The sequence below is a fragment of the Anopheles maculipalpis genome, chromosome 3RL (genome assembly GCF_943734695.1).
Source record: "Anopheles maculipalpis chromosome 3RL, idAnoMacuDA_375_x, whole genome shotgun sequence".
In the NCBI taxonomy this organism is placed as follows: Eukaryota; Metazoa; Arthropoda; class Insecta; order Diptera; family Culicidae; genus Anopheles; species Anopheles maculipalpis.
The window spans coordinates 38,600,545-38,627,819 of NC_064872.1; the positions used below are offsets into that span (position 1 = coordinate 38,600,545).

The 27,275-nt window shown below is 42.8% G+C and overlaps 1 protein-coding gene across 1 annotated transcript; it reads left to right on the plus strand.

Annotated features, from left to right (window-relative positions):
- Positions 1 to 24,247: 24,247 nt before the first annotated feature.
- LOC126564699 (fork head domain transcription factor slp2-like) lies at positions 24,248 to 25,710 on the plus strand. The gene has a single exon (XM_050221790.1). It carries the CDS (start codon positions 24,264 to 24,266, stop codon positions 25,587 to 25,589), a length of 1,326 nt encoding a protein of 441 aa, XP_050077747.1. The 5' UTR covers positions 24,248 to 24,263; the 3' UTR covers positions 25,590 to 25,710.
- The last annotated feature ends 1,565 nt before the right edge of the window (positions 25,711 to 27,275 follow it).

Genomic DNA, 27,275 nt, shown 5'->3' on the forward strand with positions numbered 1-27,275 from the left:
GTAGCACCAGATCCCTATGCTCCACCTTTTCATTGACTTCAATGCGGGCAAGGAGACGGACTCTCCTTTTTGTTGTTCAACATCGCTCTGGAGGGTGTCATGCGAAGCGTGGGCTTCGACATCCGGGGTACGATATTCACCCGATCTCTTCAATTCCCTGGCTTCGCGGATGACATCGACATTATCGTACGGACAACTGCGGCGGTGTGCGAGGCGTACACCCGACAGAAACGCGAGGCCAATAGTATTGGATTGAGCATCAATGCGACGAAGACAAAATACCTGCTTGCCGGAGGATCTGACCATGATAGAGCCCGACTCAGAAGCAGAGTATTAGTTGACGGCGACGATCTCGAGGCGGTAGAGGAGTTCTGCTACCTTGGTACGATCGATGAGTCGCCGTTTTCGAACGGCGGGTGCTAAGGACTATCTTTGGCGGTGTGTTCAAGCAGGGCGTGTGGCGAAGGAGAATGAACCACGAGCTAGCTGTGCTGTTTGGCGGTGTTTGGCGTGGACAAAACCGGAAGGATACGTTGGCTGGGGCACGTGATGAGGATGCCGGACTCATGCCCCACCGAAAGGGTGCTCGTCCCGTTCGGCGCGAGACGTAAAGGAGCACAGCGAGCTCGTTGGCTGGATCAAGTGGAGTCCTGACCTGTCGGAGATCGGATGCAGCCGTGGATGGAGGACTGCAGCCCTAGACCGAGTTTCTTGCAATCCTGAGCAGGTCAAGAAGAAGAAGAAGAAGAAGAAGAAGAAGAAGTCGAGAATACAATTTATTGGTTAGAGGTGTTTCAAATCTTATTTATTCGGGCTGGAGAGAATTACTTCCCCCCCCCTATTCTATAAATTTATGCCGTTCTACTTCTAGTTCAAAAATCATTAGAAAGTTTATGGACTATATGCATTTTGACTTGCAATCTATATCGTTTTAAGCACTTATTATTGCTGCACAATCAGGAGATACACCGTGTTCTGTAAGATAGACCAACTCTCCCAGAGAGCAGCTGTCAAGAAGAAATGCTAGTTACACATACATATTAGCCGACCAAGCCGACCTAAGAAGAACTGTTTTTAGCAGTATTGAAAATAAGGGATATTGGGGAATTAGCAATCGTATGATTGTGTGTATTGTATTATTAGTTTTCCAGGAATTCAAAGAAGAAGCAATTTTAAAGGATAGATTTTATTTTTTTAAATTATAATTGTCTTTGAAATGCTTTCAAGAATTATTTATTTATTTATATTAAGTATGACGGCTTGCTCCGTATTGCCTTTTGAGGATAATTGTGGTATGATAAAAATCTTTTACAAAATCTTCTCTTTGATAAACTACAATCAGAGTCTCATCCAACTCATTATAACTTAAACATACCCAAAGAATTGCAACGGCACACGCACTCAGTTTGATAGTGTAAATGGCTCGACTACCATTTTAAGCGCATTTACCGATGCCACTAGAAAAGATCAGCCACACCGACACTTGCCGCAGATGATCTTTTTATGTGATTAAAAGGTTGTAAATCATCCCATCAACGGAAACTGGATTACAGCCCGTTCGAGAGTGCCTTTCGAGTGAAGGTTTCCGAAGCCCAATGCCGCCAAAGCTGCCCGTAACGCAAATCTTGTTGCCGCAAATTTGCTTACCGGCCGGTCGATAATTGAGATTTAATTAAACACATTACGGGCAGATTAACTTAAGCACCGCGCGTAAGCCGCTTCCACCAACCCGGCAAACCAAAGGGTCAAGTCCTCCGGGGGCCAATTGCTCACCGTCTCTTGCCATTTCCAGTAAGCCTCCAAAACGAAAGGACAATCGGGGCAGGCCGAAAAGAATCGTGCAGGGATTTTCGACACTTAATCTCGTACACCAGGTCACACGGCGGTCAGAATCGACGGGCGGTGTACGCTCTTTAGCAATGTGGCCTCGCAAAAACTGAGCCCCCAAAAACTGTCGCAAGGTCCTTTGTTTTCTTGCCCCGATTGTCCTTTTTTTTCGTCCTTGCTGTGCCTTTTGTTCAGTTCCCTGGCCGGTACTGTTCCGTGCCGGCAAAGGATTTGCCTTTAGAAAAACAAATAATCTCTTAAGCGGGCTCACGGTAACCTATCGGTTACGGATCCGCGTGGGGCCATTCGTGTGCGTTTCGTGACAAAAGCGAATTGGTGACCCAGGCGAAGGCTTCTGCATCGGATAAAGCCAAACCTTGCGACAGTGCGTAAACTCGGCCCAACAAAAAGCGGATTATTAATCCCGATAATTGGCTCTGAAATGTACACCCTTCAAAGGTAAATTGGTCAAAATATTGTAGCACTCGGTTGAGGTTTGTTGTACGAACAAGGTTTTTCTTACGGACAGAAAACGATGTGCACGGACATGGTAGAGCACGGTTTTGAGAGACCCAGGAATGAGGTCTGTAAAACAGAGCGAAAAGCGATTTCCTGACTGGATGATTGGTTTGCGCTTGATCTGCTCTCGCTCTTGTTGAAGCCGATTATCGTGGGCAGCGTATGGCAAACAGTGGTCATAATTAACGAACAACGCAGCATATACTGTACGCTTTGAAAGTGCAGAAAGTGCAGAAACCTGATAAGGTTTTGTTGCGAGGTACAGGTATGATGGAATTTTGGTATGAACATAAAAATATTGATGGTTAAAGATGATGCTGAAGAACACAGCGTAGATTAAAGTTCTTCAATATGATAGAAAATCCTGCAGATAATTTTAATGAGGAGCAAATCTGCTGGTTTGGTTTTGTGTTGATAAAATCAGTAAAATTAGGCTGGGAGCAACATTGACTAAAAAATTATGTAAAGAACATTTTAATTCAACTTTAATTTTAATACAACCTACATAGATTTTAAATTTATTGTTTGTTAGCGGAGGTTTTGGATGGCAATTGCGTTGATGGCTGCATTATAGTTACCAAGTGTAGTCGTCGTGATTAGTGTTAAAAGTGTAAGAGGGATTTATTATCTAAATTTGCCCTATTTATAACCTTCCGAGTGTCACTCATGCCAGTGACACTAATTCACTACTCATTTCAGTGAACTCACTACTCACTTGACGAATTGCTCTTCGTCAAGTTTCTTCCTCACCGTTGTGCGTGAACATACTCCCCCTCCAGTGATGAAACGCCATCGTAAAATGTAAAAAAATACATGTGCTAGAGCAGGTGATGAAACATTAGTAGAAAATTGCTGTGATTGAACAATTTTCTAAAGTATTCCGCTGTGCTACGCGCGTGAGCTGAAAGTCCCCGTGATGTGACCAACAGGGGCTGTGTTGTGCACGAGCATGAACTAGTCTTGAAGGTAGTATGCAAAATAAGAGCAGCGCTTTTATCCTTGTCCTTTTCTTGAAGACGGCATCCGGAAGCCCAATATTGCCAGCATCGACCATCTACCAAGCCATCATACAATTCCAGGACCCTTTGGAAATGTATACAATTTTATGTTGAAATGCAGTAAGGGCACATACCGTTTACTGATAAAGTCAAAGTAGTTTGTAATAGTTCTTCGACTGTTGTAGATAAGCTCGGTCACAGGACCGTTCAAATTGATCATAGGAGAGCATTTCGAACGATTACGTGGCTGCACATCAGTTTCCAGTTTTCCATTCCAGCAGGCAGGCAGACAGGCAGGGGTTTTCTTCATGTCGAGCAGATCAGGCGGCGGATGATGTTGATCTACATTCTCCCAAACAATGGTTAAAATGTCCATCAATTTATCGCTGACCAATGCGCGAGTGAAACACTCGATCATATGTTTGGATTGTGAAGCGCTGTCCATCAGTACTTGCACAAATCGTATTCTGAAATCGTTATTAATGTCCTCTGAGGCAGTTTGGCGCAAGACTTCTGCTAGTGCTTGCCCTAAAGCTACTACAACGATGTGTGTGCAGTGTAGTGTGCGTGGACGTGTCATGATCGTTAGTGGTATCGTAAGTGTAGTTCACAGCTGGCATCGATGCAGTGGAATTAGTGTACAGTGGAACTAGTGCAAGACAGTTTTCCGGATTTTTAAACTTCTTGCCTCGTCATTTGGTGCTTCGTTTTAGGTAGAAGGGTTTTGTTTTTGCGGAGGTTTTGGATGGTGATTCGCTGCGTTATAGTTACCAAGTGTAGTCGTCGTGTTTAATGCAGAAGGTGTAAGAGGGATTTATTATCTAAATTTGCTCCATTCACTCATTCACTACTCACTTCAGTGAACTCCCTACTCACTTGACAAATTGTCCTTCGTCAAGTTTCTGGCTCAGCGTTGTGCATGGAAATTGATAGATAGTCTGCTCAGTGTATGGACGGGTCGGATGGGATTTCTTATTATAATCATCAATCATTATATATCATCAATCCACCTCAGTTGGTCTATTTCTCTAGTAGTAACCATAGTCATTAATAATCTTCATACTTTCTATTTACAAGGACCAACAATTTTAAAAACTGATATAATATATTGTGAGCAAGTGCACGAGCAAGTGATGCCCGAAATTTACTCTTTTTCTTCTCCGTCACGCCGGCAGTCCTCCCTGCAATCTTGATAGGATTGGTACCTCAGTTCTGCTGTGTGAAGACCTGTGCCGCTGTTTCCATCACTCTCCCAAACCGCCTCTGTCAAGCACATTCAATGTATAATGTTTATAAAATTTTTATCACTCTTTCAACTCAAAGTATTCTGCGTTTGCTCTAGAACAGTGACGTATTTCATCTGTCCTTGAAATAAAAATCGATTTATTTACACTCATTTATCGTGAAGCAGGTGGTTTTTACTAACAACAATGTATTCTTTGTATCACACCGTGGTAACGACATCGATACACAACGTAACAATAGAAAGCTGTCATGGCGATCGATTCATTCCTTTCTTTAGCATCCGAATTTTTCCACAACAACAGCGGCACGGCTCTTGGGATAAGGTACACCGTTCCAACCCACCCCAACACATGTAACACGCTCATTAAACTCTACATCAACACCGTGGACTATGTGCTGCTGCTGGTCTCGTGTGGCGCAACATAATGTGACACATGCGTCCGAATGTATTGCCCGCGAACAAATCGTCCCGAGGAACCCTTCCGCGTGCGTTATTTTTTCACCTTTTCGTCCTAACGATGTCCTGCTGAGATGCATAACGCTCGCTTGTTGTCAACGAGCGGCGTTGCGAGCCACAAACACTCCCGTCCGTGTTCGAATGGTGAAAGTAGGAGTTATTAATGTTTCTTTCGAACAGGGACACCTTTTTTGTCCTGGTTAGTGTGATTTTCTGTGCAGCGACGTTTGTTACCAGTCAACCGCTTTTGTCGCGGTGCCGAGTTCAGGGTGTTTTAATTGTTGGGAAAACGTGGGAATCATAATTATATAAACATCGCGCCGTGTTACCTCCTTCCAAACTGTAAACAACGCAGGATTCACTTTATTAAAGGACACAAGTATGTGCCATCGAGGGTGGATGTTTTGGGCATCCCGCGGGCACGATCGTCGTTCACCCTGCGTGTGCTTAAGGATTAACACCTCGTGTTGAAGATAATTGATGGTTCGCTTTGAGCGGGGTGGGAAAGTGTTAGTTGATTTGTTGTTTTTTTAATCTATCTTTTTGTTTTTGCTTTGTTTTTCGATGCTAGAATTCCTGCATTTTCTCTTCAGCCATAAACTGTCCAATGGCCTTCATCGATTTTTCCACAGCACGAACAGCTCGTAAACACATAATGATGCTTGGCACTGCGGTGATTGCAAGCGCACAGGCGACAATGACAAGGCCATTTCATGGGATGTGTTCTTCCTGTTGTTTTGGTGTGGTTTGGTTTTCGTTGTTTAAGACAAGCAGAAATCTTTAGCCCAACAAACCAAGCAAAATCAATCCACCAAATGGCTAGCATTGCAAGAGAACCTCGTTGGCCTCGAGCGTGTTCTGGAAACGATTTACCTTTGCTTAGTCATGGCTGTCATGGGTTTCTGCTTTGAAAAGGACTCCAGAAATTGTGGCTTCTTCGGGCAGCTCCCCCGTGGTCTCGATTATGCTGCACTTTAGGAGGAAATGATCATTTTCATTGCCAAATAATGTTAGCTTGTGGTGAGAACATTATTGAGCCATCATGTTGTCGAAAGAGAAAAAGATCCTCCCGGAGTGCGGACGACTATGATCAGCAGCAGCTGCCCGAACGAAGGTTCTAAATGTTTGAAGTTGAAAGTGTATGAGCTCTTTAGCATAGTACCAAAGCCTGCAAAAGCAATACGTACCGCTTATCCAAATGTAATCCACACCTTCATCCTTGTCCAAAATGGAATTTATTTCTATCTAAAGTGACCCAGTGTTTGCTCTTTTTCTCGTCATGTTTTTACATAATAAAGCGTTCGCATATGAACAATTTGGAAAAGCCGCTTTTACCTATCGGTTACCATTCTCTCCCGGCCGGGCGACTCGTCAACGCCAACGGATTAGTTCCGTTTGCTTAAATCGTCCGGAATGAAGCCGGTGTGTTTGATTGTTTTGCCGTTTTGCTCTTGTTGCAGCCGCCTGTTTATCCATTTCTTCTGTTTTTTTTTAACTCCAATGCACATTCTGGAGCAAGAATGGATATCTCTGCCCTGAAGATCCGCATTAGCATTAGCTCACACACTGTCCCGATTGAAGATTACGCACGGACACACACAATCGAACCTGTAATCGATATGCATACGTGCAGCAGAACGATGCAAGGATCGGCACAAGGATGCAAAGAAAAGTGCAACCGAGTGCGGATGCACTGCCGGGCGGTCGTCCGCTTTTTATGTGCTCTTTGGTGGTGGCGTGACGAAAGATTTTATTATGTTTCGTTTTTTCCTCAGTTTGCTCGGATTAATTTCCGTTCGTGTTGGAACCGTTTTGCGGAGGTTATTGTTGCGAAAAAAGAGCTTTAAAAGGATCTCTGATTGTTTCTTGTGCATTTTTGAACCGTGTCAAAGATGCAAAATATATAAAGTTACACTGCCACAGGATTATACATAATTATGCGATCCAGACGCATGCGATGCTCATCGGTATCGATGTCTGGTGATCACGGTCGGTTGTGAACAATATACGATAAACTCATTACGACTGACATGAATGCCGTGTGACTTGTGCTTTGGAGCTGCAATAATAGAACGTTAGATTGTTTTATTACGAAAGACTGTGGGTATTCTTACAATTGTTGTATTTACCTCTTTTTGCTGATACATAAGCTCCTTTCAATAGAAACATTTTTTTATAGGGAAAAGCTATTGAATAATACATTTTATACAAACAGTGACTCAGGTTATTGTTAAAGTGCAATTTTGTACAACAGCGTTGGTCCTGATATTTCTTTTTAAACATTTTACTAGCAAGAATATTTACTTTGAGCTTTGCATTGCATGGAACTCATTTGAGCTCGTAATATTAGACAAATGACCATGACATAAACCCGCATAAAACGACAAAGTTTCCATATTTTCCTACCCGCCACCAACAACGTCCGGCACTTGGTCAATATTTCTGTCTGTTTTAACCATCCCAAAGGAAAATAAAGATACAATATCACTCCTTCTCCAGAAGGTTTCCCTCAGGAGCGAACCCTTACCAAGGCGTCCAACAGTAGCGGCTCTTGCATCGGATCGTGCTCAAGTGCCAACGCGAATTTGAAACCGGCCACCCTGCAAAGCACTTTTTCCCGAGAGTATGAAACCCTCCGAGAGAGTCTTTCTCCAGGAAACTGTCGGCAATGTCCGCTGCTAGCAAAGGATTGCTTTGGCCATAAGCACGATGCAACGATGCAAAGCTAGCCATTGAACCTAACGGATGACAATACGGAAATTGACGCTGATGATGACGTTGGCCAGTTCGAAGCCGCATCCTTTTGAAGCTGAGCCGACAACGGTGCCCGGTTTGCTGACGCTCTGTTGCTGTAGAAAGAAAAACAATGTAACCATCATTACCACCAGCGGGACGTCCACATTGGCATTTGGGAGAAGCAATTGATACCGACGGCGTTGCTAGTTAGCCGCTTGGGACCGGTCACCAATGAAGTGCAAAAAATTAACTTCCAAAGCTAAGACGAGACAACAAAAAAAAAAACACAAAACAACCTAAAAGATACAGCTTCATTTTTAATGACAAAATGTTCAAGAAAAGCCAAACAAAAAATCCCCGATCGCATGACAGGGCGGGAAGGATCAAACGGAACCGACATCGGCACTGGCAACGCCTTCGGTTGCACGTTCTGTTTGTTGTTTGCGTAGTTGTTGTTGCTGTGCTGCCTTCTTTCCGCTGGCCGTGCGGCAATTTGTTCGGCCAGATACCGATCCGTAGCGAATCCTATCGATCGATGACAGGCGAAGAAAAAAACCGAAAAGTCCGGGGTTAGGAAATTGAGCCAAGTGGCAATTCGTTGATCGAGAGCCGGACAACACGCCGGAGTCGGAGAACTGAATAGGGACACTCCGTTTTGACGTGAGTAATGATTTTTCTGCCCTACGGGATCCTCTGGCTTGGGTTGAAACAATGTACAAGTATCGTCCTTCGGTTCGTTTGCCCATGTGCACTTTACGCCGGTCTCCCATCTCGGCGGCATTTTGGGCTTTTAATGTGTGTCCTGCGATTGTCCTGCAGACATCAGTTTTGCAGCCGCGCGCGTATCCTGGTAGTCGCTACATCCCGGAAGATTTTTATTTATTTATTTTGTCCCAAGCAAAAGACCCGATCGTGTGTGTACGGGTGTGTACGTGTGTGTATCGGTCGAGGTGGCCGATAGCTCTATTATCACAACATAACGACGTGCACTCATCATAATAGAAGTACAACATATGTGGAAAGGTTTTGTCTCCCTCGATATCTTCTTTAAGGGACATGAAGCAGGATGAAAAAAAGGATGCCGCCAAGAGTTGGTGTCGAAGGAAAACAATAACTGGAAAACAACATCAACACTGCCGCAGTGATTCACGAGAACTGGAGCTACATAATTTAAAGTTTGAGAATGATTTTTTTTTGTCGTTTGAAGATCAACCGACTGTACGGAACCGCTGACACTCGAACTACTGGAATTGAAAACTGGTCGGTTGTTTTAACTTATGTTTGTGTTAGATGTGCTTTTTTTATTATGTTTTTTTGTCGGTGGAATGCTGATGCATTGATTGAAATGTGTGGGAGAAAGAGATAAAACGATGTTGACAATGTTTTATTTTAAATTGGTGTAAGTTACGCTTGGTCGTTAAAAAAGGAAATGGTTCCTCGCCCTTAACAACATGACGATAACATGAATTTGTTCTTAAAAAAACATAAATTTAATTGTATATGGATGAAGCATAGGGACAGCCCGGTGGTAGGCGACAGTTGGGCCGGTCTTCAAACGGTAGGACTGGAGTTTAAATCCCATCGGGACCGTCCCCCCGTACTTAGGATTGATCCAAATCGCTAAGTCTAAGTAAGCCGAAATTCGATGACCAGCGTGTCCTTAAAAGGTTTTTAAGTCAAGCAGAAGAAAAAGAAGTTTCGTTTTAGGTAATACAATGACGTTCACGAATATTCAAAATCTTTTTTAATATAACGAAGCAAAATGTAAACAAATTGTAGAATAAAATTAAAAACTAAATTTGTATATACTCGTCTTTAACTGTAATCATTTAATTAGCTCATGAGAATCTCTAAAAATGGTTACTAAATATATAATTTAAAATCTATAGCTGTTCTTCCACAATTAGCTCTGCCTAACATCAATAGCAACAGATGCATCAAACTATTCCCGTTTCCATCTGTTCATCTGGTTGAAATGTTTCTCACACTGCAAGGACTCAAGAGCACACGAGGACTCTTCTCGTCAATTTTCACACGGACAGATCGTAAAACACTTTATTCGTTTTGAATGTATCTTCACACCGCGCACTGCTGAAATGCACTGACAAATCACAACAATACAGCTTTGATCGACGGTTTTTTTCTTTCTCTATCGACACCTTTTATTGGAGTGTTCTACCTACAGGATCAACCTGTGATCGCGGCTTCTTGAGGGCTAACAACTCCTTTTTTCAATTCAACCTTTGCTCTTCGCCTAGTCGTGAGTTTTTTCTTCTTCGTCTCTCATAAAACTACGAAAACATCTCAATCAAGACTCATAAATTGCCACATTATGTTCGGTTCGGTTCCTTTTTTATCTGACACCGGCATGAGATCTGTCGAGCGACCGATGTCCTGTCGCATTTTTCGAATCCAAAGCTTGTTCGATTCGGGGCATCTTTTCAACTCGACCGTATATTGTGATCCTTTCTTTATGAAGGTGAAAAGAAGTGAGTCCAGACTGTGCCGTAGAACATAGCAAGCACCTTACGCAATGCTTGTTCGAAGCGTAGGAAGGAAGCAGTAGAAGATAATAAAGTGCGTATGAGCATCAAGAGAACGAGAACGGGAAAGAAAGACTTTTCGTTCAACTTTCTCTGTGAAGTGGCTTTCTCGGTGAATGCTTTTTTGTTGTAGGAATTAATCCTTACTTCGTGAGTCAGGTGTTAAGGAAGGCAATACTTTACATTTAATTCATTCATTATATTTTTCATAGCTGTAAGTGCTGTAAGAGACAGACGATTTTTTGAAGATTTTAGATGATTTTAAAAATCCAAAAAAAATCATATACTTGTATGATGAGTGGATGATACTGATGAGTGGATATGTTAATCAAACAAAGACGAAACATGCTTAGGCGAAATTAACTGTGACAGAGCGGTAATTATTAAGGATGTCACTTCAGAATCCAGCATAAAGAATGGAGACTGGTATGGTTTGATTTAGACTGGTAAAGGTAGTTTCACTCAGCTTCATTTCAAGGTTGGACGCTCACGTTTTTGTAATTCCTGTTCTACCATCTACTGTACAACCAATTTCCCAGCCGGTCAAGAGGTTTCGGTCGGCTACTTCTGACTTTTTTGACGTGATTTACTTCGTAGTCAGATATTCGATATCCAGCTAGGACTCTTAAGCAATTGGTCACTTATGGGGGTTGAGTATTCAGTTCCACTCCAAAGTAGTTTTCAAACAAACCTCCTCACAAGGTTTTTTCGTAGAATCCTTTCAGAAAGTCCTTTCTGGAGGGTTTCTTTGAGGAGGCCTCTCTATCAAGGTATTTTTAGTTCAGTTGCTGATAAGACCTTATACGGCCATATATGTTTCCCTGATACTAAAACACATTTTCGTTATTCGGAGCTCTCTTGAAAGATTCAGCTATGTGTCTTCTTCTGCCACTGTTTAATCTAGCATTGATCTGAAGGACCGATAGTGGCTGTTATCCGTAAAATTGAGTTTCAATTATATTATGAATTATAAAGTAGCTGGCTCATTAGGTGACTTAGGAATGTATTTCATAAGTTTTGTTTCGTTTAAAGTTGATCAGGACTTAGTTGATCCGGATTCTGACCTGCAGTTAACGCTTGATGAAATGCAAACAGATCAGCATATCCGAAAGCAAATGAAAGGATCAAAATCCCGATACCTGTTGAACCTAATGAATTGTTATGCGTTAGATTACCTTCAAAAGTTTTGTAGCCTAGTTTTCACTTTCAAACATTTCATCCTCGGTTCATCATTGGGTATGGAACAATAAAAACCGAACAGTTCCTCAGTCTCAAAAGCTTAAATTTTATTCTGAAACAAAAAATACTTCTTCAAATTTGGTACAAGTTTTTTGATGTTTAACAAGTTCATGATGACAGTTGAAGCAGCACAAACTTTACATTCTTATTGCACTTGTTTGGAAAGTGCTCGGAATGCAGTCATACGATTGCAAACAACCATAAAGCGTCATACTGTAAATTTTCAACAATTGGTCTAGTAACGGTTCTTCTGTTCATTCACTTTCACTAGAACATAAGGGTGGCTTGAGAAATGTAGAGTATATACACCATAAGAACATTCAAGAAGTGGAAGCAAATAAAATTTTTACAACTTCTAACGGCAAAAACAGAATCGAGCATGCATGAGGACAATACAACAACGAACAGTGACGCCATTTGAACTAGAAAAGCATCGAACCTGAACTATAAAACACCGTTACAAATGGTGAAGTTGTTTTCAAAACAGGCCATAAACATAACCAACCCTTTGCAATGTGCACCATCGGTGAAGTTGCTGTGCAGATGCTTTCTTTTCACTTTTTTATGATCACTTTCTTTCGGTAGCTTGCGCTGGGTTGAGTGGTCAAATGAGAAAATGTTGCCCTTTAATTTAAATATTGCATGAACCTAACGGGATCTAAGCGTTACGTTAGCATTATATTTAATCAACGATAAGATCGCTAACACGACGGTTCTAGTTATCGTGAGTTACCTTAGCCCAATACGAAAAAAAGATTAATAAGTTCGAAGAGCTCGTTCCTTTTGCACCATCATAAAGGTGGGTGATTCCCAAACATCCTTTACTATCTAAGAACCATCCCGATACAAACGGTAGAAGAGACACCTTTTCAGCTCGAGCACTCAATACAAGGTGCAATAAAAGTATTAAACGTCGCATCGCAACCGATCCCGAGTTCCCGCTTCGAAACCTTACGCCCTTTTAACCCTTTTACCAATACTGGGAATAGATGGCATCGATGGCGATGGCTTCGGGCATCGGTGTATAATCCTTTGCGGTAAAAATAACGTCACAAACGTGATCTCCATAAAGTCCGACCGCCACCATAAAGCGATCTGCTCCAGAAGGGTAGCTCCAGAGCTTCGAGAATGAAGCCTGAAACTGGCCCTTGTCTCTGGCAGCAGCGAACGGGTTAAGCAGCTAATGCTTGTGTGCGTGTAATTGACGAGCGGGCATGAAATTTGCCACTTTTATTGCACACCAACTCCCTCCCCCACCGAGCCCGAATTCAATGGTCCATTAGCGCGGAATGGACTCTGGCCTCTTGCTTCCCATCATCGGCAGTAGACTGTCCGCTTCTTGAACGGCCCTTTTTGCTTTATTCGGTAGGAGGTGTAGAAAGGATTAGGAGTAGTGAAAACAAATTTTTATTGCTTCCTTTGTTTTCCATTCCGGCCCAAAATCCCTACTATATGGCGGTGGAGAAATAGGTACCGAGAGATGCTGCTTAAGACTGGTGAAAGGGTTAAGCGACAAACTCTCGGTACCGTACCGTTTTTGTCGCTTTGTCCGTTACTAGTGTGGGGACTCGTTTTCAGGGGGCGGAATTTCCACAAAATATTTTCCGTATTTAACGCTAAATTATAACCATTACACATACCGGCAGGCTCGATCGTTTAGCTACCGTTTGCACCGAACCGAACGGCGCAGACTTACACGGGAAAAATGAACCATTCTCTATGTAATCCATTTTATGGTCCATGGAAACCTCAGAATTAGCCCTCGGCTCCAAACTACGAAGCTAGCTGGCCCGTAGGGGATCGCGAGAATCTTTGAGCGCATCGAACAGGATCACCAGATCGTTGCATGTGATGCATTTGCACGTACGATCAGCGTGATTTATGATTACAGATAATGATTTTATCATCGGTCCACGGGTGGGGACGTTCGGTTTGACGGTGTTTAAGTCGCAGGATCAACAGAGATCCCGACCAGATGGTTTACCGAAGAAAACTGATCCCTGGACTAACCGTGTAGATCCCATCCTAAGGGGAATATGGTATGGCAATATAAGCACGGTATGGCAACAAACAAACATCACCTGCCTGTGGATATTTCTTCCGTATGCCTCGAATAATGAAGATATCAAGTTTAGCAAGTCATCATCGTTGGGGGTGCAATGTCATTGAGCTATCATTTATCAACGCTCGAGATTAATGAAGCACGCGCCCTGACGTGATGGAAGAAATGATCGTGATCCTTAGACTTCTCAGTACTTTTGCTACATTCCTTGGGGGATAAGAAAAAACATCTTTATTGAAATTGTGTTGTCGATAGACATGAAACATGGTGCTCCAAAACAAACAAATTCGACAGCTGAAAATTAAAAAAGGATGCGTTGTTGCGGTTGGTTTGTGTGGTTAAAAGATAATTGATTACACAGCTAAACTTAGTAGCCTTCTGGTGAAACACCGCAGGATTTTTTGTTGTTCTTTGTTTCTTTATGTTTGGCCACTTTTATTGTTTTGTTTTGTCTTTTTTATCATTTTTCATTACGGTTTTGTGTTTCTTTAATCATAAAATATCTATTTTCTATCGTTTATCAACTCTAGTTGATTTAAAAAAAGTATATTTATATTTTCTAAATTATACTCCCAGCTGCTCGCTTCTACCTTAAACACATTAAGCTCCTGGTACCTGGTTCAGAATGCATTGTAAACTCGCATCCAGCATCAGTTATACGACTCAATCACCAAACTTTCCCTGCCAATAAACCAGTTCAATAAAACACAACAATGCAAAAGTCAACTGGCAGTGTCCACCTTCAGCCAAACCCACATCGAAGAATCTCCGTACGAGTGACCACTACGCGAAGACAATTAAGCAGTCAATCCAGGCAAAGAAATCTACACACCCGTTTACGAAGAGAGCTTACATACCCCTAGCACATCATAACGCCCTCTCGAAACCCTTTTCTAGCCCTCGCTACCATGCACGTAACCGTTAATGAATTTCAAATATTTGTTCAGAATGGTGGTGGTCAGAACTTTTTTTTCAATCAAGATCATCCCTAACGGTGACAAATACGTTCGATGTTCGCGTATCGTCGATTTGCCAATGACTTTCAATTTGGGCTTGGTCCGCCTACCCGTGTATGTGGTTTGTTCGAGGAAAGGATTGACTTTAAAGGTAGCACACAATCATTATTAGGTTCTTCCATTTTCAAGGACACGTTGGGTAGTGAAGTTCAACAATCATCGCTGGAGGTAGTATTGGATTGTTGAAAAGTCAATTTTCTCTCAATTGAACATACACAAACAGCAATGGAGGGAATGGAATGCTTTACCCGTAGCTCTGAACGTACCTAATGGCCTAATGTGGACGCACGGGAGGGTAATTGGGTAGCGAACTGCACTCATGATCATCATGTTTGGACACTGACTAAGGTACAGATGAGAAGGATTACCGGTGCCAAAGCAGATATCAACAAACAGATATCGATCGATCGATTGATTGTGGTTAATTCTTAAAAATCATTTCAACTTGTTCTGAGCTACGCTGTAGTGCTGTCAAAATAATCAACAATATGAACGAAACAAAGTTTGTCGTTTGATGTACCCTGTTGGGAATCTCTGAAAACTCGCAGGAAATATTTTCAATTGTTTTTGGAATGTTATGGTTTTTGGAATGTTCGAGTATCGTTAGAATATTCTTAATAATATAAGAAAGAACACGTTAAGAAATATTGTATCGGCTGACTTGTGCCTTTTTGTAATAGACTTTAAGGTCTTTTCAAAAGGGTGAGATTGTGGTGGAGAGGAAGAATTGCATTCACAGTCGCCATGTGATGGGGAAGAAGAATTTCGGACTTATAATCGCTACGATAACGGAACAACGTGATTGCTAGCTGTGCGTACCAATATCTTTCTCTTATCTGACTGTCCAGACAGTCTGAAGATTATAGATGAGAATCTTCCTTAATGGAACGTTGGAGACATCGAGGCCTTACCTTCGGTAGGGGGACTCTCGATGCTCATCGGCGCAGCAAGTCGGCCAGGCGACTTTGGATGTTCAGAAGGAATATCCCTTACAGGGCATGTTGGAGGTTTGGGGCCTTACCTTGGGTAAGGGGACACTGAAACCTCTAGAAAGAATTGAACGCAAAGTTTAGCTTGTTGAATATTCTCGCTAGACTACTCCCTCTGGATCTCTAAGGCTTCCTAGACCGCTTTATTTATACCCAATTCTTACAATAGTTTTTGCACGTTTTTTGTAACCAAAAATTATTCCTTATTGGTTTATTTATACAAAAATATTTACTTACGCACGAAATGTGTCGCGGTGCGATCGATTGCTGAGTCTACCTAAAATGTGCCGGATATCATACATCGTTGGGTCTATCTGCTATAGTTCGATACGCATAAAGTTACTTGTTTTGTGTTGCTGACCACTGTCTGGACTCGCACGCCGATCGATGTTTGGCGCGCTGGTTATTTTTAACTGTTATCATATTGCATTGCGTCACACGCTAGCCGAGTATGCTGGTCAGTGTTTGAAGGTTCAAGTAACGGCGTGCGCTTTGTCAAAATAGTTGAATGTGCATTTCTTACGTTTTTGGCTAATGCAGGTTATTTGTTAAATTGATGCTCACCTGCTCACCGTATAATGCTACGTAACGCTTGTTGTATGCGAGATACTGTATACTCTGGTGCGATGTTAAGCATATATGCTAAATATGCCTTGCAGGATCAACATATGTTCAAATAGAATAGTTTTACTGTTTGAGTTATGGATTGGTCTGAGTTCTGGTCTGGGATGGAAGGACGAACTGGGCTGTTGGATGCCACCAGGACTGACATCATGACATCAGTCAGATGCTTGGTTTAAAGCTTTAAATCCTTGGGAAGATCTTCAACTTTGTTTGACGAAGTTGGTTAGCCTTAAGCTCTGAACAGTTTTATCTCAGCAGCATTTGTTACTTGAAGCGATTTCTTTGAAGATGTGACTGCAAAGTCCCTTTACAATTTATTTCGTCAAATTACGTTTTACACTGACTCTGGAAATTTTAAACAAATTTTCTGTGAGGATTCCTAGATACGATTTTTACTGATTTACTGTACTGATTTATTCACTAAACATTCAGTTGCAACAGTTAACTCCTTTTAAAACAATTTATTCCTCCTCCAGTCAACGTTTCCCTCACTGAAAATGGTATTTTCCCTTTTTATTCCTTAATTTCATCATTAACACATCCTTATTCCAAAGCTCCCGCTGTCAACAATTCACTGCGAGAAAATGCATCATCCATCCTCCCGCTACCACTTGCATTTCGGTCGCTCATTATTGTGGATTATCGCATCAAAGTGACACTGCCCACCAAGGGCAGAAAAAAGCCATGATGCTTCCGAAAGCCGTTCTAGTCAAGCATGGAAACACTGTGCTCTCCTAGGTTGCTAGGCGAAACCAGTGGGAAACCAACACGACATTATCCGATGCATTATGCATTACGAGCTTCCATCATTCCCGCTGAGTCTCCATCTTATCTCTGTCCCGTCCACCCAGGACGGACCACATCCGTCGACTTACTGGTTTCGCAAATTGATTTGTCACAAAAACGTTTCAATGTTCTACAAAATTGTTCCTTCTGTCTTTTTTCGAATTCAACCTTGCCCCGACGGCCATTTTTCACAGTTTTCAGTGGCTTTGAAAAAAAAACGAGACGATCAGGGGGAAAAATCTTTTTTCCCCGCAAACTCCTTTTGTTCCACCGTTTCCCGGGCCTTTACTCTCCACACAAGGGTCTGTTTTCTTCGCCAAAGACACGCAACTCGGTGATAATATTGTCATAAAACCTAATTAGACACGGTGTCCCTTCGTGCGTCCCTTTCCCAGTCAGTGTGTGCATGTGTTCTATCTTTCCTCGCTTGCTTTCATCGGTAGAGATCTGTACTGTGTCTTTTTCCCCATTCTTTCAACGTCGGAAACACATACCCACCGGATTGACTTTCATCCCTCTGTAAGCTGTGCCCGATGCAAGGGCATAGAGTAAAAAATAAAACACAAAATCCCTTCAAAAGAACAAAGCTTCTCGTTTATACTCCTGCATGACATCGCTCTTAACGCAAACCAGCAAAATCGATCAACGAAGAAGCGGCTCTAAAAACCATCCACAAAGCATTGGAACCGGGACGGGAAATATTTGTGCCGTGGATTGAAATGTTTTATTAAAATAAAGTCACAAATTTTTCGACCCTCATAATGAGCGTAACGTAGCCATAGCTTTACGGGCGGAAAGTTTCCTTTTTCAGCACGCTATGATCACTGTCCGTCTGCTACTTTCATGTTCTACCGCCTAGGCCACGATCGAGGCTGTGTCAGAATGTGTGCAAGAAAGAATCTGAACTGGCATTAGCTCTGAAAGTTTAATTGATTTGCTTGGAGCGCTGTGCGAACGCTTATTTACAGACAATTTTCATCGTTGTTTCACCCACAAGCGACTTCGGTGCGGATCGTACACGATCGTTAACTGATCGTAACGAATGCGTTTATGACATCCCTTCGAAGGATAATTGATATGTTTGCTAGCTGAAGAGAAAAGAAAACGTTTTACAGCGTCCCAAAAACTCCGGCTGGGTGAACTATTCGAATGAAGTTTTTCTCGTCTACCATCAGCAAACTGTGACTAACACGGTTCCTTCTGTGCAACGGGGGAAAAAAAGCGACGCGCTTTAAAAAAAAGGACACTCACACACACGCACACCCGGAGGTCTGCCGACTTTTCCTCAGTAAATTGGTCCCTTTTCACGGTTCATGAGTGACAATCATGTTGCTCTATTGTGGAGACCTCCGGGAGTCATGTGTGGGTGGTTAGTGTGATCGTGTTCATTCGGTTCTTTTTTCTAAGTTTGAACCCGGAACGAGTAACTGTACGGATAAAATGATCAAAAGCGATGCAAATTGATTTTCCACTGCCAGTAGGACATTGCTTTGTCGGGGAAGGTCTTGGTGGTCCATCAGGGACTCGGTCGATTCTCATCTCGATACATCCCGAAACTACTCATTCGATGGATTGGCCAAACCATCAAGGACAGCTTTCAACGATAGCCTTCACTCTATCGAAGGACAAACATGTGGCTTCGTGTGTTTGAATTATCTTTCAACAGGACCGCAAGGCGTTCATCGTGCCAAAGGTCACATACGAAGGTTTTGATCGATGCGGTTTGTTGCTTTTCCATTTCAAGGATGAACTTATCGTGATTGTTTGTAAGCTCTGTGTAAACACTTCCATTAAAAGTGCATTTCAATGCGATGACAGGTTTTGGCCACAAATGGCCTTGCAGGATGGAGTCAGCTAATATTGTTTCGCAAAGGACCAGGGTCAAAGTTTGTGTCAGCTACATTGCTGTGACCACTTCATGATAAACACAATGTTTTGTGTAATCGATAGTCCTTGCGTTTGACATTCGTTAGCAAAGAACTTATTTTTCATTGAAAATATTTTTTTACATATTTTTAGGCCTACATTTGAAAGAGTTTGATGATTAGTCGCTACCTTGTCTAGAATAAAAAATGATTAAATATTAACCTCAAATAGAGTCGCCAATTGTTCAAATAATTCTATTGATCTTTTAAACAACTACTTTTTTAACTTTAAAATGGATGTTTTGGTTCACAATTTAGAAATATAGTTTGAGTCCTGGATCAAAGTTTCCCGCCAATTATCTCCTAAGGCAAAGAAGTCTCAATTTTCTCGTTCATTTAAGTTCTGCTGCATGAAACTATTCCCGGGAATATGAATAAATTATAAAACTCAAAGCAGCAATTTACGATGGGCAGAATATGCCTCACTATGTTTAACTTCTTCGCTCAATCCAAATTCACATAATTTGTTGATCGTGGTTGTTCAAAATAAGTTGATTAAGTTGTAATAATTTATCTGCACTGACAGAAGTTATTATGCAAAAGACAAGAAATAGGTGAGTAGAACGCTAGAATAAAGCATCCTTAATTAAAATAAGTAAGTTCAGCATGCTCATTTCATTATTTATTTACTTATTTTATTTACAATTGATTATTACGGTCCAGTGCCGTATTGTGAACACCGCTTGTGTTGAGTGAATTTTCACATATTGATAAGGCATTTCCTCCTTATTTTTTGCCTTATCCCGGGCATACTCGGTTATGCTCATTTCATGTATTTCATATGTTCGCCCTTGGCTTTAAAAGTAGTCTAATATCTAATCTTAAACTAATCTGAACCTAAACGATACGCAGAATAAACTGCAGCATTAGACAAAAAAAGAAGAAAACAAAGCAGAAAATAGGGAAGTTAAGGAAAGATTAGGAAAGCAACCGGGAACGGAAAGAAGGCAGAAATATGTTGAAATCAAAGTGATGGGACGAGGAATTAAACATTTTGATGGCAATAAGGAGAGGATCATTACAGCCCATCGAAGTTGCGACCTAAGGCAACAAAAATTGGGGGACAATTTCGAAGGGCGCGGGAGGGAACACTTCGAGGGATTTGCATGAGCAAAGCTGGGGCATCGATGCAATCAAGAAGAAGTGCGGCAACAAATTCGGATTGGGAAATAGAACGGCGATCTTCAAGCGACCCAAGACCAAGCAACTGGCATCTGTCCTCGTAACAGGGCAGAGCAGAGGATCGATCGTCAAGAATTTTCCGGAGAGCAAACCTCTGCACCCGCTCTATTCGATTGATGTTGATTCTTGCCGACGAGGACCAGATAACTGAGCAATGCTCCAGCATCGATCTGACCAGTGAACAGACCAAACAACAAAGCATCGGAGAAGTCACGGGCCCCACGTTTAAGTACACCAAGAGTCCTCCTCGACCTGGTGTCTATGGAGTCAATCTGGCGAGAGAAAATGAGCCCCTTAACACGCCCAACCAAAACCTAGTCAAGGGAATAAGGATGAACAAAAGGGGAGCGGGACCGGGTAAACGTAATAACACTACATTTTGTCGGACAGAGGGAAAGACTGTTGCGATTACACCAAGCACAAAAACGGTCAAGGATAGATTGAAAAATAACACAGTCAGAAGGAGAAGATATAGGATATAAGATTTTTAAGTCGTCAGCAAAACAGAGGAAATAATTGTTCTATTTAAGTTAATTTCAAACAAACATATAGCGCCAACAAACATAAATGATTTCATTAAGGGCATCATACAATTTGCTCGAGTTATGGCAGATACATACATAAATAATAACTGATTCGATACTTTTGCCATATTTTTGGAGTATCTGTAAGTAATATGTGGAAAACAAGCAACATGAAACAGAAACGCATTCCCTACTTTTTATCTTTATTTGTACCCTTCGTTATCGCTTTCCCTTTTTCTCCATTTTTTTTTTTCAAATTCACACTTCATTTGGCACCAGGGGCTCATCGCAATTCACCGAAAAAACAATCGACGACAATTAGAAAAGTCAATCACTTTCGTTTGTCCCACCTTTCTATTGTGCGCTAGCACCAACGAAACACAGGCAGCCCATTCCGCTGCCATTTTCAATTTGGGAAAGCAATTTTCGGCCCCGTGCACTGCTCTGGCCATAAGCTTCGACACGATCGGCCTATGATCGGCTGCCAGGTGTCATAAACTACGGCCATTAACGGGCATTGAATCCGCGCCAGCCTTTGCCAGTTGCTGTTTAGAAGGGGAAAGCGGTACATTCGGGCCGGCCTTAATCTTACCCCGCGGAGGGAGCGGAATGTTATGCAGGGATCCGGGCCTTGATGTGGCAAACATTTTGACACAGAACAGTAACACATACGCACAGGGTGCGTTGTTTCAAGGTCTTTGCTAAAACTGTACGAGCGTGTCCTGGCTAATGGAAGAACATTAACTTTAAAATGAGCATTCAACACCTACTTTTTAAGTTTCAAATGTTCGTTACAGGGTAGTGTTTCAAATGGTGTTAGAGATTAGAAAATTTAAGGTACACCATCCAAGAAACTGCAATGCATTTTTATGAAAGGCTCATTAACTGATTGCTCAACGAATCCTATTCATTATCTCAAATGTATCTATATTTCAAGAATGTTTTAAAGCAAGTAGATAGTTGTACATTGCTGTTAGTGTTATACTGGTTTTTTCGCTGTTGCATATTGGTTTTAAACTTCCACAACATCAGGGTTACTTAAGCTCGTATGACTATTGCTTATTGACTTAATTTGTTTGACTCAAATGACTTATTAATCAGTAAAGGAACGTGAATATCTTGCGTTAACAATAAATTTGTTAAGTAGCATTGTTTAAGATTTATGTTAGAAAACATAATTTCATTTCTCATCTTTAGATTGTTGAATGTATACTTTTGACATATTTTTATTAAAATATCTCAGACTCAGATCTCTATTATTTAAAATCTCAGACAATTTAGCTTCGAGTATGTCATCACTGCAGAGGTTATTCTAATTTCTGCTGGCCCCCATTAAAACCAAATAGCAGAAAGATAATTATTTTTGTAAATTATTCTCCGGATGGGATTTGAACCACGGTCCTGCCGTTTGAAGATCGACGCCGCTGTCGCAGATACGCCCGGGGCGTCCCAAATAATTTCAATAACTGACTGTACTAAATACTGTTAGCGAAGCTTTTTGCTACGTTACTTTGATATAAACTTTAAAATCCTCCTACAATACTATACAAACTATATTAATTGTTGATATTAACAGTGTTGTGATCGATACAGAAACGTTTTAAAGTTTAGTGTAATCTGTAACCAGACTTAAAGGAGAGGAAGAAGCATATTAAGAATTATACAAAAAAAAAGAAAAAAGTTCAAAATAACTAACAATTTTTTTTGGAATAGAACAATAAATCATTTACATGTGATTGACATCTACATTAAATTCAAGAACGTCAAATCCATCCAAATTTTCAACCCTTGCAAATTAATTAATTCCATGAAATAAACTCACATCGCCGCGCGTTAGACTGTGACCAGAACAGTCAAACCAACTAATAAAATTAAATCAAACAAAACAAACTCAAGCAAAGAGAAAAAATACTTCACGCACAATATTTCCCAAACATCGTTCCGCTTGCTGTCGGATTCGGAGGTTTGGAGCTGTCCGACACGTCCACGAGACCCAAATCTGCGGCTCCATTTTGCATGACGATAAAGAAAGAAAGCAGTCGCATCAAAGCAACCCCTGGAAAATGTACGCAGGAGCAAGCGAAGCAGACAGTATGCGCATAACAAACGTGCAAACGCACGCACACAACGTCAACGCTCGGCAACTAAATACTTCCCCCAGTACACTCTCTTCCGCGAACCCTACCCTGTTCAAAACTGTAGGAACAGAAACAGAAACCGTTTGCCGAAGGTTTGCAAATAAAATTGCATTTATTTATTTACGCTTGTGCCGCTTCTTGTTGTGAAGCAAGATGTGTAAACAAATTGTACATCTCGTGCGTTTACAAACTGGTTCGACTGCTATTTGCCCAACAGAAACAACAACAATCCGGGTGCGCGCATATCTCTCCCACTCCCGAAACGGCAACGGCACCGTTTGCGACCGTTCGTGAAAGGGCGGAGCTTTGTGCATTGGTATCGCTCACGCACACCATGGTGATTTTCTTCACCCTCTAAATGCTTTTCCAACATGTGTTGGGGTGAAACTGTCCAAAAGGGATACAACTTTCTCGCTCATCCTTTCCTGAATGTCCTTGTCCCGATCCACCTTCCTGTGCTGCGAATACGAATGAATTTGACTTCTATTTCCTCCCACAACACCCCCTCACGATGCCCCTTTCAACCACAGCTGGCAGGACTTTCCTTTACCTAAGAGCAAATCGATCAGTACAGAACTGAGCCCACGTTATCTTGTGTGTGTGAGAGAGCAGGACAACACATGGACGAAAGCAAAGTTTTTCAATGTCAACTAACCTACGGCAGGATCCTTACCTGACTCAGGAAGGACCTCGTGGACCAGTTCCCTAGCAGCAACTACCTGCGCGAATGGCAAAACGCCAGGCAAAACCTCCTAAAAAGGGGTGTGCTTGTCAAACCCCCTCGCATTTCACCCTCCACACTACTTCTTCTACTTTGCCCATGCGCAGCACATGCATCATCATCGTCATCATCATCATCATCGTCGTGTCGCTTATGAACGAACCTTCGTAGCTTCCTGCGATTGGTAGAAAACTTACCCCTAGTGTACCGAGGGGTTGAATGAACGTATGTGTGCGTGCGTGTGCATTTTCCGCGGGTGTTGGTGTGCTCAAACCCATTGGCCGATGGTCGCAGTATAAATGCGTCCAGGAGGGGAAGCTGTGGCTCAGAACGACTTCAGCTCGCTAACGTTAAACATACACCGTCCGTGTCCACACTAGAGACGTGACCTTCGGTACAAGTTGAGTTTTTTCGTTTATTTTCGAACTCTCAGGCAAGCGACGCGTTATGATCGTACGTCTTTTACAACCACATTAGTGCAGTGATCGATGTGAGTGGTGTGTTTCATCATATCCTACTTGGATAACGATCGATTGCAGTCGCAAACGATCGACGAGTGATCAGTGTGAATCTTCTGTGAAGCATCAAAGAGATATTCTGTGATTAAAAAGTGAAGCAAAAGAAGAAGAAAAAAAACAAGTTGTCAAATCAAACAAAAACGATTGCAGTGAAGAACGTGTTTGCATCCAATTTTCGTGAAGTGCATGTGCAGTGTGCAACGAATGCTTATTGATGGTCGTTGAAAGTATGGTTAAAATCGAGCCAACCATGATGAACGGTCAGACGATGTTTGGCGTGGCACGGGCACCGCTCAAGTCCAGCTTCTCCATTAACTCGATCCTGCCCGAAACGATGAAGTCTTCACCGTCTCCAACGCCCTCCCCAACGCACCAGTCCTGCCCGTCGCCGATCGGTTCCGAGGAGCAAGATCACGATCTCACCGACACAGAGAGCGATCTGGACGTAACCGGCACCCCACCACCGATGGACTGTAGCAGCAAAGACAAATCGGACGAGACGGAGGGTGAGGGTGCGAGCGGCAGTGGCAGTCCTTCCTCCAGCCCTGCCAAGGATGGGGAGAAGAAGGGCAACGAAAAGCCCCCGTACAGCTACAACGCACTGATCATGATGGCTATTCGGCAGAGCGCGGAGAAGCGACTTACACTGAACGGCATCTACGAGTACATCATGCGCAACTTCCCGTACTACCGTGACAACAAGCAGGGCTGGCAAAACTCGATCCGTCACAATCTCAGCCTGAACAAGTGTTTCGTGAAGGTTCCGCGGCATTACGACGACCCCGGCAAGGGTAACTACTGGATGTTGGACCCGTCGGCGGAGGATGTGTTTATCGGAGGTTCGACTGGAAAGTTGCGCCGCCGCTCGACAGCCGCCTCCCGGAGCCGTTTGGCAGCGTTCAAGCGATCGCTCGTTGGTCCAATGTTCCCCGCCCTCGGCTATCCCCAGTTCGGTCAGTTCCTCTATCCATCCCATGCGGCTCAAGCACAGACGGCACTGCTAGCTGCCCAGATGTATCGGTACTCGCCGTACGCACCGAGTATGGCACCGAAACCACCAACGCTTCCACTTCCACTACCGCTCGGTGCCGTCGGGTCCGGGTTCGGTATGGATCGGCTGCTCGGTGCTGGAGCAGCAGCTGCTGCAGCCGCCGCCCAAATGCACCCTCAGTCCCCGATGGCCAACAGTCCCCAAGCGCAGCAGGCCGAGATCTACCAAAGACTTCAGTACCATCAGCATCTCCTCCAGCAGCATGCCGCCGCTCAGCAGGCTGCTGCAGCGGCCCAAGCCCATCATCAGGCAGCCGCCGCAGCACATCATCAGCTGCAGCAGCAACACCAGCAACACCAGCAACACCAACAGCAACTAAGTCCCACCGCCAGCGAAGGGACGCATCCCGGCTCGCCGCACCATCCACACCAGCACCCGCAGCACTCACCACTCGGTTCGTTACCACCCCAAGGTTCGCCCACCGGACATGGGTCACCGACGGGTCCGATGATCTTCAAACCGATCACGCTCGTGTCGCGCCAAAGCTAGGACACGGACGGTGGGGTTAGTGCAAGTGCAACACAAACTCAAAGGTGGCAAACGCCCGACCAGTGATAGTAGCAATTCGTTAATATTCGGTTAAGCTAAACCTGCTGTGACTTTAGAATGCGGAACTTCAAGAACAGAAGGATGAAACTGCTGTAGTGTCAGGTTGTTTTTAAGGTGATTTTTTTGTTTGTTTGTTTATCTTGAAACCGCACCAAGCTTAGGGAAATTCTTTACCAAAAGTGTTGCCGGCGATGGCGAAACGGCACCGGAAAGTATTAGAACAATGAGTAGCTTTTTAGATGGAATGTTCATATCGGTTAGGTTTTTTAAACGTAGCAAAAACAAGTGAATCGTTACTTTTTAAGCGTTACTTTTTTAAGGAAGAAGGTTTAACGTGTACATATAGCGTAGTAGGAAAGATAAATTATAAAGGAAGCTGATGATCGAGAGGAAGTGGAAGAAAAGTATGAAAATATAAAACAAGTGTAGCCAACTGCACTTCTGATCGCCAGTGCTTCTTCGCAATTGCGGGAAGATGTTGGTGTGAAAATTTAAACCATTTACTTTGATGTTTTTTTTAAATATTTTTTAAGCAAACACTATTTGAGAAATCACACTGTGGATCTAGGAAAGCCGTCGGCTTTCGTTCGCTTCGCTGGAAAATTGTTGTTTGATTGCTGTCGTGCGTCATATTGACTCCTTTCTCCACCTTTTTGGCGTACAGTTGTGTTAGCCTATTGACCCACATCACCATCGGGTGAGCACAAGTGAAGCAACCCCTTAAACTGCGTGGGAAAATTGGTTACTTCTCTACCCGTGTCCGCCCCAAAATGTCCCCCCGGCTTTTCGCGCTCATTTTACGGAACATTAGCGGGTCGTTTCAGAATTAGACTGGAGTTGGAGTTTGAAGGTGTTTGTGTGCGTATTGAGGCATGAAAACGAAGGGCGAACGTTCGTTCTCTCTCACCAGTGCCGTGTCCTTTTGTTGCGTCCATGCTCCCCTACTACCAAGGGTTGGCATTAAAAATGGGGGAGAAAGAGAGTCGTCCCTTGAAGCTGCCTGCAAATTATTCACCAGAAGAGTGTTTTATTTTCCGTTCATATGACTAGCTTAAGATCGTTCGTCCTTTCGCCATCCGGTTCCCGTGTAGCGTTGTATTTTCCTCCAACGCTTGTTTTGTTCGGGATTTTGTACGCCACAGCTCACAGCTATATCCGCAGCGTGAAGTGTATATTTTGACAGGAAGCATACGCATCCCAACGTCAAACGTTTGGGGTGGAAATTGGAGAACGAAGTGCAAATTTGAATTACCGTACACACAACCTCACCAGCTCCGTACAAAATGAATTCAATGCCCTTCCTATCTGTTTTTTTTTCTAGTGTGTTTTGCTTCTGGTTCTGGCCGCCACTTGGTTGTTGTTTTTTTTTTTTCACTATTTATTGCTGCTTTTGTGGGTTTGCGCACCGTGTTTCGGATATGCAGATTTTATGGCATTTTGAACACGGTTTTTTTTCGGATCGGTGTGCTGCTATTACAGGTTCTCCTGCTCGGATGAAGTTTATGAGTTTGTAACATTAGTTGTTTTTGGGTGTACAACACCAACAAATAAAACGCACTGCACACGGTGGACGGAGGCAGCTGAACAGAGATTTACGTCAAACAATAAATAAAGTCATTCTCACCT